Raw genomic sequence first — 14,318 nt, 5'->3', positions numbered from 1 at the left:
TATGAAGGGATCGTTTTCTCAACATTCTTTTTTTTTTATTATTTTTATACCATATACAAATTTTTTTAAATATTCGTAAATTAGTTTTTATTCTAGATTAAAGTGATTATTCTTAGTTTATCTAACTTAGGTTATCTAATAATAATAATAATAATAATAATTTAATTGCATTATGAACATGTGTGTATGTGTGTGTGTGTGTGTGTGTGTGTGTGTGTGTGTGTGTGTGTGTGTGTGTGTGTGTGTGTGTGTGTGTGTGTGTGTGTGTGTGTGTGTGTGTGTGTGTGTATAAAATTGATTTATAAATAAATATAATTACAAGAAATAATAATATAAAAAGAAATGTTTATGTAAAACAATTGGTATCTGTAACAAAAACAAGATAATCGAATATCAAAATTATTAATATTTATTACTGATATTTATTAAAGACAAATCTAGGGTAAATTTTTGACGGGGATAAATTTTTGAGACTGTCTGGTAAACATCATTATAATAAATGTTACATTAATATGATAATATCCCAATTCAACAATATAATATAATATAATATAATATAATATAATGTAATGTAATGTAATATAATATAATATAATATAATATAATATAATATAATACAATATAATATAATGTAATATAAAACTTGATATATGTATGTAACAATTATACAATGATTTATAGAAAATTAATATTAATATAATGTTATGTTAGTTGATATTATTTATTCCAAATAGATCTTCGATGAAATCGGAGGAATAATTGAAGAGTATAGACATTATCGATAGTCAACATAAATTTTTCGACCGTTGACATCTGTCGAATATCCTAAAGTTAAAAAATTTGTCTTGTTCTGACATAAAATTCACACAATATATAAATCAAATATATATCAATAGATAAATTTTATTTAAAAATTTTCAAATTATAAAAGCAATATACATATAAGAAACATTTTATAGAAGATATCACATTTTGTTGGAAATAACAATATTCTCTTAGAAAATGCACATACAAATGCATATACATGTGTATGAACGAAAATATATATTACCAGTTGTATAATATATATTTTAAATTTATTGAATTATACCTTATTATTATTAAAACGTTTTCAAAAACAAATGTATAATTAATATATATAGACTGAGTGTTCATGAAAATGTATTGCATACAACAAAATAATAATTTATTAATCTTTTGTCTATTTTTATTAATATAGATGAATTTTAAAATTTCGGTTTTTTTTAATTATTCTTTCTCTATTTCTAATTCCAAATAAATTAAAAAAAATAAGTTAAATCAAGATTAAAATTAATCAATGATAGAAATATAGTCATTTGTCTAACAAAAGTTTAAACTACTGCCTATCATATAATTGAGAAACAAACAATATACAGAATTATTTAAAACAACTTTGTAAAGAACAAGAGATTGTTTCGAATCACTTTCACATAGATATGTTTTCCAGCAAAAAATATACGTCAACATGATTCGTTATATCATTCATTCATTTATTCTTAGCATAGAAAATAATAATTATAATAAATGATATAATTAAATTTGTATCGAGTTGTGTGGCTGTGCTTAAAAAAGCAGATTAGTAAACGTGCACTGATGGAATTATATCTTTAGATCTAAGCTAAGATTATTTCTTTAAAAATATAATCAGCATAAAACTGTTACTAATTCTAAGTTATTTTTTGCCAAATGCAGCTTTTGTTACTGAAAAATATTTAATGTTACTCCAATAATGTCAAATGGAAGGTGCAACCACATAAAAAAATAGATGGAGAAGATAAATTAATATTATGTTCTAATGACTTTACAAATTTTTCTCTTTCGACACCTATCACATTATCAGACATTCATTTCATAATTAAAATAAACTCATGAACGAATGTGCGGTCAGGAAAATCTTTGATTAAGAAATAACCATAATGCTCTCTTTCATCTTTTATATTAAAAATTTTAAACCAAGAGATGAAAGACTAACTATAAACGAGTTGTTTGACACGCTATGTGAAATTAATAACTAATGCACAATCTTTCAACATATAAAATCAAAATGCTGCCAGATCAATTGTTTGATAACAATTTATTAATTATTATCAATGATTGATGTATAATAAAATGAGATTTTTAAAGACAAATATTTAAATAAATCTAATAAATCAAATTAAGTTTTAAATAATAGATAATAGATAATAAATTTTATTTATTAGTCATAGACAGGATTTTATGCGTCTAATCATTTTTCTTTTATTAAGTTTATATTTTAAATTCAGAATTGTTCATGCTATGAACGTTCTGTTTTAATTTTTAATGAACTTGCGGTGAATATAACAGAAATTTCAATATAATACAATTAACAATATAACAAAAATCATTTTTTTAACATTATATCGTATTTTAACTTCAAGAAAATATTTACAGCAAGGGAGTCGATTAATGTCAATGATCAGGAATGCATTGCTTTTTGATTAATAGTTTATTTGGTTCTCGTCGATACATTTTTCTAAAATCAGTCAACAACTAGAAAATGACGATGACGATTCTTCACTAGTGATGAACATATATATATATGTACATATAATAACGTCTCAAACTATGCCCAATTCCGAAACGAGCGCATCGATTGATACCGTAACTACATTTGCAAACTGTAGAATAAAACTCTGTCCATCAGAGTTTTATGCATGAATGCATATTTTTTCGTATTATATAAGCGATTAGTATTGTCAAATAGAAGTGTGAGAAAGATAGCGACAAGCTACAAACAATTTATCTAACAACATTATGTATCTAAAATATACTTAAAAATATATTTGAGATATATACATAGAATATTTTAGATACTTTTAAGATATTTTATACCATTATGTTGTTTAGATTATAGCCAAGCATTGTCTTATCATTCGCTTATCTAAGAGAACAGATGATGACGCCGTATTATCTTGCTCGCCTTCATCTTATTCTCTAATGTTTTTTTTTCCCATTTCTGCAAATGCGTTACGCGTTGTATGATACTTGGTAATCTCTCAAGTGGATACCTATTCGGCAGTTAGTTTATCGTCCGCCACTCGAAATTTCCTTCATGCGATTTAAAGCAGAACCAGCTTTGAACCAATCGATTTGCTGCTCGTTCATCGTATGATTCAGACTGATGGTGTCCACTTTGCCGTCCTTATGCTTAATTTGCGCTTTTACTGGCTAAAAGAATAATATCATATTAAGAAGAGATAAGTCGAATTTTCGAAAATGTTATAATCAATGTCATTTTCTTTCAAATATTTTCGAATCTTTTGTTTAATATATTTTCATTTTATAAGCAAAGTATACTTTACAAACCTTGCCAGGTGCCAGATCTTTTAATCCGAGAAGACTAATCTTATCATTAGGTTGAATTTTATCATAATCAGCAGGATTGGAGAATGTTAAAGGCAAAAGACCCTGCTTTTTCAAATTTGTTTCGTGGATACGAGCGAAACTCTTGACAATAATGGCTCGACCACCAAGATGACGCGGTTCTAGGGCAGCGTGTTCTCTAGAAGAACCTTCGCCGTAATTCTCATCACCTATCGCGACCCATTTTACGCCTTTCTTCTTATAATCACGAGCAACATCAGGTACGGCACCCCATTCGTTTGTCAATTGGTTTCTAATCTTGTTCATCTCACCATTTTCAGAATTAACAGCGCTAAAAAAAACAATATAATTAAGATAACTGACATTATCCCATTTCTAATTTTACGGATAATTATATTTTTTCTTTCTCTACAATATATACGATACTATACATACCCAATAAACATATTGTTGGAAATATTATCGAGATGTCCACGGTATTTAAGCCACGGGCCGGCTGCAGAGATATGATCCGTGGTACATTTGCCTTTGACTTTAATTAAAATCATTAGATCTTCTAAGTCTTTACCGTCCCACTTATCAAAAGGTTCCAACAATTGTAACCTTTGGCTTTTAGGATCTACATCAACTTTAACTTTGCTACCATCTGAAGGTGGCGCATCGTAAGTGTCCATACCAGGATCGAAACCGCGGTTAGGTAATTCGTCACCTAATATACATAAATAATATTAATCTAAGAACATAATCTAATCTAATAATATGTGTATATATATATATATATATATATATATATATATATATATACACACACACACACATATGTAATAAATTTTTTGTACTTTTTGGTTGGCAATTGTGCATTTTGTAATGTAAAATTATTTTGTGCAAATTATTTTGCTAACCGTACGGATTGTCCAGCAGGAATTCTTTTCCATCTTTGCCTTTCAATTTATCTTTTACTGGATTGAAATCGAGCCGACCGACGATAGAAAGAGCGGTGACAAGCTCAGGACTTGTAACAAACGCGTGTGTCGCTGGATTGGCATCATTTCGACCTGTAAAGTTTCGATTGTATGATGTAACGATCGTGTTTTTATCTCCCTTCTTGATGTCCTTGCGATCCCATTGACCAATGCAAGGTCCGCATGCATTAGCTAACACTGTACCACCAAATTCACGAAGAGTTTGTGCCTAAAACAAGTTAAAATATCACTATATAAACAAATGTTGTATAAATAATTTCTTTTCTTAAAACTATTTTATTGAAGAATAAAGTAAGTCCTCTTTGAACTTTAACTAGTCCTCTTTGAGCTTTTTATTGAGCATTATATTTTGCATTATATTTCCAATCTTTTATTAAATAAATATATATTTAAAAAATATAATATTTTGCCAAGAACAATTTTAAAAATTTTGAAAATATTTCATGTGATTATATGAAAAGAATATTATATAAACTATAAAGAATATTATATATATTAATATAAATAATAATCACATTAGAAAGAAAATTTGTGCAATCTTAAGAACAATAATATTAAGAATATTATTCTCATAAAAAATAATTTTAAAAATATTTAAAAAAAATAACGTCACAAGAAGATTTAAATCAATTGAAAATACGTTTTATAATTTTTTACAAACAATAAAGATAGGTAACTTACGATTCCATCACGCTCGATTGTCGCGCGGATTTGCTCAGATCCAGGTGTGACGTTGAATGCAGATGTCGCTTTCAAACCGTGTTTTAAAGCTTGTTTGGCGATATTTGCGCATCGACCCATGTCCTCGTAGGAGCTATTAGTACAGGAACCAATCAAGCCGACTTTGATTTCATTTGGCCAGCCATTTTTCTTGGCAGTTTCGCCTATAATAATCATAAAAACAGATATTTTTGTAACTTGAGATGAAAAAAATAAAATTTTTAGAATTTCCTGATTTATGTAAATTTTTAAATTACCTAATTTAGAAATTGGATGAGCCAAGTCCGGTGTGAAAGGTCCATTTACATGAGGCTCCAAAGTCGACAAATCTAATTCGATTATTTGATCATATTTGGCGTTAGAATCTGCTGTCAGGAGACTCTTATGTTCATTGGCGGCTTCAGCAATCTCCGAGCGTCCAGTTGCTTTCAAGTAATCCTGCATTCTATAGTTATATGGGAAAATCGAGGTAGTTGCGCCAATTTCGGCACCCATGTTACAAATGGTAGCCATTCCAGTGCAGCTAATGCTGTCAACACCCGGACCAAAATACTCGACAATAGCACCAGTGCCGCCTTTGACTGTGAGAATGCCAGCAACTTTCAATATAATATCCTTGGGACTGGTCCAACCCTTAAGATCACCCGTAAGCTTTACGCCAATAACTTTGGGACACTTGAGTTCCCATGGGATGTTCGCCATGACGTCGACGGCGTCAGCACCGCCAACACCAATGCACAGACAGCCTAGACCTCCTCCGTTAGGAGTATGCGAATCGGTACCAATCATCAATAAACCGGGGAAAGCATAATTCTCAAGAATAATCTGATGAATAATGCCGGAACCAGGATTCCAGAAGCCAACGCCATATTTTGCACCTGCAGTTTTTAAGAAGTTGTATACTTCCTTGTTGATATCCTTGGCGCGTTTTAGATCCTCGTCACCGCCGATTTGAGCTTCAATCAAGTGATCGCAGTGAATAGTGGAAGGTACTGCAACTTTCGGTAGACCTGGAAAAAAAATTCATTATTTAATACATAATAATTAGAGGATTCTGTAACTTGATATCGAATTAAAAAGAATGTTTTTTACCAGAACTGATGAATTGCAACATCGCCATTTGAGCAGTTGCATCTTGCATAGCGACACGATCTGGTCGCAATCGAAGATAACTGGTACCACGAATAATATCCTGCTTGTCGGGTTCATCGAGATGAGAATATAGAACTTTTTCAGATAAAGTTAGCGGCCGATTCAGTCTGAAAAGACATCGTTTTAGAAGACGAATAAGGATATAAAATAACAAATATAATTTTTAAACGACATTCAAATCAAATTATCATAAATTTTTGATAAAAATCAAGATTATAAAACTTTCTTTTAAAGGACAATGTAGTTCAATCAATTTATAACTTCTTAATATAATACATAAAAAAGAAAAAATCAAAAACAAATATATTAAAAAGGATTTTAAAGTAGAAGTAATAATTATCTCTTATTTGCAAATATATAAGTTTAATTAGAGAGATTTTTGAGATTTTTCAATTTTATAACAAATAATATAAATATATAATACTTAATATTTAATAAAATATTTAATAATATATAAAAATATCAAAATTTTCTATACCTCTTTTTAACTATTTTAAGATTTTCTTCTAGTTTATCATAAGGCAAGTAGCTTGTTGAATCGAATTTGGACATTGCCACCTTTGTAGCAGCAAAGTTTAATGGACTCGCACTGAAACATCGTTGCTGTATATCCGCTGCTAAAGCCGTTAATTTCTGCAAAATTAAATCATTCTATTAATTGTTTGAAAGGACATATACACACATATACCACACACATACACACACACACACACACACACATCACACACGCATCAGAAATAAAGACATCGTTTAATATGTGCCAATTTGCAATATGCTATGCAATGCCATTTATTTCTGTGTGCAATCTCAATTACGTAATTAGAGCTGAGATACGTGACTTGCTTATTTGTATTTGTGATATTCGTCTTAAATACATCATAAATAAATCCAGATAAAATCTGGTGATAACTCTCGACAGTATGTCAGTGATAAGAATTACAAATATAAAATGAGCAGGAATGTAATTATTATAAACATGTTAGTTTCTTATAATATTCGCATTGGTAAACATTTCTTGTTTTCACAATGCTCAACATTTCAATTCAAACCTAAATTTCGCGAACATTTGTCGAACATCTACGTCACGATGAACAAATTTAACCTAACGTCCTTGAAAAATGAATGATATATACATACAATTTGGCATTACGTAACATTATTATACGTTCTCATCTCGGTTCATTTTTCATCTCTCTATTCGTTTAAATCACCAAACATTTTATTCGCAAATCTTGCTCATTTATTTGATATTGACATATTCACGGTACATTCCTTCTCCATTCCCCTTCCATGATCGATCCCTCATTTGTTTCTTGTACTTCAGAAAATCGGAGCAGTAGGGATTTTTAAACGCAAGTATCTCGGACACCGAAAAATGTTACCCACTCGCAGCACAATTCCGGAGATAATTATAATTACAAAAGCTCCGTTAGGTATCAAAAGTCAATCGGTTGACCTCCATTAGACAGAGAGAAAGAGAGAAGAGAAATATAGAATGCACTTATGTCATGTAATGTAGATTTTCGAGTCTGTCTTTTCTTTTCCCTTTTACCTGCGCACGAAGAACTCGCGTGCAATACGACATAGTGAGTTGAATTGGCACCTCAGCTGTTGTTAACTTGTAAATATAAAAGATGCAACGCGTATTGGAAGATGCTTTTCCCTCGTGGCAGCTCTTCTCGAACCGGCCACTATAAGGGAACTAAAAGCACAGTACTCTTCGACTCTCGTCGGATCTGAATTTTTGCGCCTGCGCACAAATTACTACAGTATTGCTTTGAATCATATTCAAAGTCAATGTTGATAATCATTTCAAAAATGCTTTATTTTATTAAAGATAATATTATATTTCAAAATATAAATAAGTAATATACACATTTTTTAGCGTTATCGAATAGAAGTTATAGCACTGGCGAATTCTCCACATTGTACGCGATAGGCATAAGTCTAAATTATCGGTATTATGAAGACCGTCAAATCAAAAGTTACGTTTTGAGGACAAATAGCTAATATCAGAGAGAAGCTGAGGTTGGTGTCCCATGGCGCATGGAAATCCACAGCGGAACGGAACGCGCGAACCAATCACAACAAAAGAACGAACAGAATGAACGAGTTTTCTTTTGGTTCTTTCGCTGTGATTGGTTTGCGCGTTTTCCGTTCCGCTGTGTGGATTTCCGCGCCATGGGACACCAGCCTGAGAGTGGTCATGGACGCGTTTTAACCGTACCCTTAGGTAATATGCACGTTTTTGTAGTTCCCTTTCGTGTTAGACGCAAGAGTGATAAAGAGAGGCGATATGGACACGACTGTTCATCTTTATTACTCTAGCACGGAAGAGAACCACAAAAACGTGCACATTACCTACGCGAATAAGAGTATAGCTGAAACGCGTCTATGACCATTCTCAGCCAAAAACCTTCTCTCTGCCAATATTCACTATAGTATCTAAAAATTTTAGAAACCTCAAGCAATTTTAAATTCTACTGATTTATATTATTAATTTAAGAATCATTAAACTTATTTCAAAATCTCAATAAAAAAAAAATCTCAAGAAATCAGGAAAAAAATATGATTTTTGTCTTTTTAACAGAGTCTGATATTGATTTTAAATGAATTTATGTCAAAGTATATTCTGATTGTTATATTGTAAGAACGCAAGTGCGTAAAACTAAATTTACCGCGAATTCTCGGGAGAGTCAAACGACAAGAGGGACAATCTTCTGACTCTGGTCATAGCGATCGATTCTTAATTATTAGGATGCGTGAGGTGGCAAGGGAAAGCGGCACATTCAATCACACACACTTCCTCTTTTTTACTTCCTCTTTATTTCACAATTTACGCACGACATCCGCACTTTTTCGACATCCCAATCTTACTCGCTGTAACTCGTCGTTGTTCGCTTCTGGGGGTCAATCATGTAACTTTACGTGAAATTTTTCACTTTTCATTTTTTTTTTCATTTTTTCACACTTTGACATTTCACGTGAAACTTTTCACGTACAGCGATTATGTATGTAGCTTGGATGGAAAATGAAATCATGAAACATTTTTTATACAGGTTTTATAGCTAATGAAAATTATTTTATTGGTACAGTATTATATACATCTTTTAATAATCAGTTATATACTACGTACACTTAATCCTAACGCAGCTCTAATCTTCTCTAATTCCGAAGCTTTATTTATTAATTCCCTAGATTTCTGCCTTTCCGTCACCAAGGTACATGGCGAAAAAAATTCACGTGAAAAATTTCACATTTTCACGTTTGAGAGAGTTACATAATCCCGCAAAATCGTACATGATTGTAAGTTCACGTAAAACTTTTCACTTTTCACGTTCAGCCCTAGGGGAAAAGTTACATGATTGATCCCCTGCTATCTCCTTCGCTAACCAATAGCAATATATCACGTGGCCTTTCAAACAATAAGTGTAATATCAAAATAGGCCGCGCTACTGTGCGGGAAAAATCAAAAATTTAAACTTGCTGATGCTCCTGAGAGTCTTACAGTATAAAGAATATTTTTTTTATTAGAGAACATTTTTATTTTTTAACTTTTTTATATTATTAATATATTTATTATTTTTTATGTTATTTATTATTAATTATTATTTTTAAACTTCATTAATTTTAAACTTTTTTTAATAAAATATAGATATAGAATTATATCAGTAATCAGTAGAGCTATATCAGAGCGCTTTCTATTCATAACTAAATGCAGAGAAAAGTCTGAGAGTGATCATAGACGCGTTTTAGCCATAGACATATATGTCTATGGTTTTAGCTGTATCTTTATTCGCGTAGGTAATGTGCACGTTTTTGTGATTCTCTTCCGTGCTAAACGCAAGAGTGATAAAGGTGGACAGTTGTGTCTGTATCATCCGTCCTTATCACTCTTGCGTCTAGCACAGAAGAAAACCACAAAAACGTGCATATTATCTACGCGAATAAGAGTACAGCTAAAACGCGTTCATGATCACTCTCAGGCTTCTCTTTGCTAAATGACAGTATTTTATCATTGTTACTATTCCAATTACCAGCAATCGATAAAAATTTACGATGTATAAATATTTTGCACTGTTGCATAGCTTTCACAGGCGCGCAATAATTATTTAATTTTATTTTTCAATAATAAATAAATTAAAAAATTCTGAATCACTTTTTATTTTTTAACAATAAAATATTAAATAAAAATCTCTACTCAGCTTTATTCTTTAAAACATATGTTTATCATAGTTGTGAGAAAATAAAAAGAAGACATGTCATTTACGAATGTATATTCATCTAGAAAGTAATCTTAATAGAGTAAACTTTATTTAATAATATTTTCTTTAAATATTGGAAAAAAATATTAAAAATATTTTTATTTTTCAAATAGAACAAAAATGTTGAGGAAGTATTGCAAAAACATTTTTCCATAACGTTATAGAACGTTTTTAATATATTATAAATATCCGCTTAAGAAAGATTAAAAATAACGACTAATTAAATATTTATAAAACCAGAGTCAAAATTTTAAAATGTTATTTTATCGTAAAAGAACTATTTTAAAACGTTTAGCCACAAGTTTAATTAATATTTTCATAACATCTATATACTCAGTTTTATAATATTCTGATTTCAATATATTGAAACAAAGGTATAAAATTTGAAATATTTCCATTGATAATTATTTATGATACGTATTTATTTTTACAAGAAGTATTACATTGGACAAGAACAAAAAAGTCGTAAAAATAAGAGGATTTTCCTTAATTAATAGTTTGCACATATCAAATTTTATTACTTTCTTTACGTCTCTTGCACGTCATTAATGATACAAAGATAAAGCAAATTATTTGCAAAATAGCTATTATATAAAAAATTGTATAAACATAAACTATTTTTTTATTTAGTATATAAAGCAAAGCAAAGAAATTTTTCTTATTGTTAGTAAATTTAATAATCCATTAACTCGCTCTAGAAATTAGATAATTATTATATAAAAAATATACAGCAGCCATTATTTATGATTTCTTTTTATTATATATATTTTTTAAATTTTTGTGAGCTGTGAGACAATTCTATACTTCTAAAGAAAAAAATATATGATTTGATTTTTGAATTAAATTATTTTCATTAAAAAACCGATTGTTACAAAAATATTACAAGCAATAGTAATTTTCTTTTATTTTTTTTTTTGATTAGAATCATTATATATCAAGTTTTTATTATAAAAGCAACAGTTTAAAAACGTTTGTACAGCATCGTTATGTAATTCTTAAAAACATTTTCAAAATAATTTTAAACAATTTTAAAATAAAGATAATGGTTCTTAAACGTTTTATAAATGTTGTTGTTCTACTTGGGTTGTCTTTTTTTTTTAAGGACTAAAAACAAAACTTAAGTTTTATTATAATAAGTTTTATTATAATATTATAATAAATATATTGTATCAATATATTTTTTATATAGTCATAATTCCTGTTTGCAGAAATATATAAAATATATTTTGTAAACAGGAATTATGACTATAATTAGAAAATAATAATTAAATTTAATTACCAATAAACGTATATTAATAAGAATAAACATATTTTAATTAAAATGAAACGAAAAGATTTTATTATTTCACATTACATTATATAATCAAAATATATATTATGTAGAAGAATTATTTTAAAAAAATTATTTTGATATAAAAATTAACTAAACTTTTTATATAGTAAATGTTAATTAAATTAAAAAGAATAATAATTTATATTATATTACTGACAATAATGTTAAAAAAATATTTAAAAGTCATGTTTTATTTAAAAAAATATTTAAAAAATATTAATGGTTATTATTTTACAACAATAAGCTGTATTAGAGTTAATATAGATATCTTGAATTTTGTAATTTTTTCATATATTGTTAAATCTAATTATGAAATTAATTTATCATATATTATATTGTAAATTATACTTCTCTAAGAGAATTAAAAACTCGATATAAAATATATAAATATCATATATTTAAATAATAAATTTAAATATTTTTATATTAATGCATTGATTTATCATCTTCGCGGGGTTAAAAAACATTTCACGAGGCGAAAAGAATGGTTATAGGTGCGATGGGTCCTTGACACGATTAATCAGTTGTAGGTGGACTGGGGCAAGTTTCAACATGTACTTCTCGCCGAATTCGAGCACGTTTACTAACGACGCGTTTGTCGATTAGTAGCATATTCAATTGAATGTCCCAAACGGGATTTACTTTCATCATCCATTAAAGGTGTCGTCGAGTCTTACGCGGGATATCCTCGCAAGGTAAATCACTCGAGAAGGTCGGCGACATTGTTCGTTGAATTGTGCATAATGTTATTCATGACATATCCAACGACAAACTGACAACAATCGTCATTGCAGAAGAGAAACTCAAGCGAGAGGGATTCTAAAATTGAAATTTCGATCGAAATGCTCTTTCTTTCTTTTTCTTTCTTCTTCCTTTCCTGTAAATTGAATCACAGATAATTTTCTAAGTTAAATTACGTATTATTCTTTCTGTTATTGTGAAAAAAGTATCATGAAAAAAGTTCTAGATTATCCGGAGATACGCAAACATTAACTTCAGCCTAAAATAAGTAAATTAAGAAAATAAAAGTTCCCGTCTGTTCCGAGATAAAAAAGATGTCAATAGAAAAAGTGCTCCATTTTTACAATAAATTTTGCTTAAAACAAAAAATTTGTTGATTCTTTTTTATAATTTAAATTTAATTTTTATATTTTTGAAAAAAAAAATATTTATTCTAAAATATAATTTGAAGAAAAAAAATGTAATAAATTTAAGGTCTTCTATATAAAAATTATGGAACATTGTTATAAATCTTTGTTTAAGACTTTCAATTAATTTATCTTCCTTAAATTATAAAAAAAATAATTAATAATTGAAAAAACCATTATTCGCTATTTACCAAATTCAGTTTTGATCATTTCAAAATGTCTATTCTAAATGTTGAAACTTTTTAATTGATTGTTTTTAAGTTTTATTTTATGCTTAATATAAAACGGAGTGATTCTATCTTTTTATATACAATAGTTTAATTTTCCGACAAAATGAATTCATTGTATGCTTCTAAAAATACATGCAACAGATTCATCATGCGACTGAGTTAGCTTTCAAAGATTGTTTGCCAGGATAAAGAAAATGATCTTATTAATTTGATAATAGCTAAGAAGAAGATTAACCGGATTAGCAAAATTAAGACAAATTTTGAAAGATCCAGAACGCAATTTTTATTATATTATATTTTTATTATGAATATTAAAAATGCATATTCTTATTTTAGAATTGTAAATGATAATACAGATATCTATTATATATTTGTTTTTTCCAAATAATTTTTCAAGGAAGAAAATTAGAGTATAATGTGTTATAAAAGATATTTACGAAGTGTGATTTATGTTATGGAAATTGAAAGAGATATGAATATATTGAAATGAATTGTTTATAAAATAATTTTTTATTAAAAAATTAATATAATTACATTTTATTGTTCCATTTAATTAACATATCATATATTTGATATTAATTTTTTAATAATATTATTCCGTTGCTCCAACGTGATCCAACCGAGTCAATCAACCAATGCGCCGTAGGCAATGATGGCGAAAGTAATGGTTCGTTCTAATTTCCCTGAGGTTACACGGTGTGTTACACCCTCGCCTTTGAGTAATGTGCTAATGTATATACTCGTTTCTCATAGATTTTTAAGATTGCTTAAACTGTCAGATTCATTATTGATTTTATCTTTTACGCATGCTACATTCTACTATAAATAATAGATAAATTATCGTAAAATTTTTAAAAAAGCTTTTGGTTGCTTCTTAAGCTCTTTTCAAAATTTAAAGAAAAAATTATTTATTTGCTAAAGAATTTAATAAAATTTAAAAAAAAATTAGTTTTCTTTCAAATTTAGAGTCAACATTTTTCTATTTATCAGTTGACCGATGCTAAGCACTGAATGCGGCGATTTCCTTCGGGCGTTCCAACATAACGAAACTGACGTAAACATCGCCTGAAGCTTCACTTCGAAATCGGCCAAAAAATCGTACTCATAGATCGACTCGACGC

At 28.7% G+C, this 14,318-nt stretch overlaps 1 protein-coding gene across 1 annotated transcript; it reads right to left on the bottom strand.

Moving 5' to 3' along the window:
* Positions 1–2,469: 2,469 nt before the first annotated feature.
* Positions 2,470–7,935, bottom strand: LOC105429940 (aconitate hydratase, mitochondrial). The gene is made up of 9 exons (XM_089073749.1): positions 7,774–7,935; positions 6,700–6,854; positions 6,162–6,328; positions 5,327–6,079; positions 5,031–5,233; positions 4,269–4,557; positions 3,802–4,075; positions 3,349–3,697; positions 2,470–3,210 (listed from the first exon to the last, which is right to left on the bottom strand). Exons 1-9 carry the CDS (start codon positions 7,804–7,806, stop codon positions 3,067–3,069), a joined length of 2,367 nt encoding a protein of 788 aa, XP_088929875.1. The 5' UTR covers positions 7,807–7,935; the 3' UTR covers positions 2,470–3,066.
* Between the last annotated feature and the right edge of the window lie 6,383 nt (positions 7,936–14,318).

This window comes from Pogonomyrmex barbatus, unplaced genomic scaffold (assembly GCF_055798465.1).
Source record: "Pogonomyrmex barbatus isolate J1 unplaced genomic scaffold, ASM5579846v1 scaffold15, whole genome shotgun sequence".
Lineage (NCBI taxonomy): Eukaryota > Metazoa > Arthropoda > Insecta > Hymenoptera > Formicidae > Pogonomyrmex > Pogonomyrmex barbatus.
This window is presented reverse-complemented; position numbering and strand designations above follow the sequence as displayed.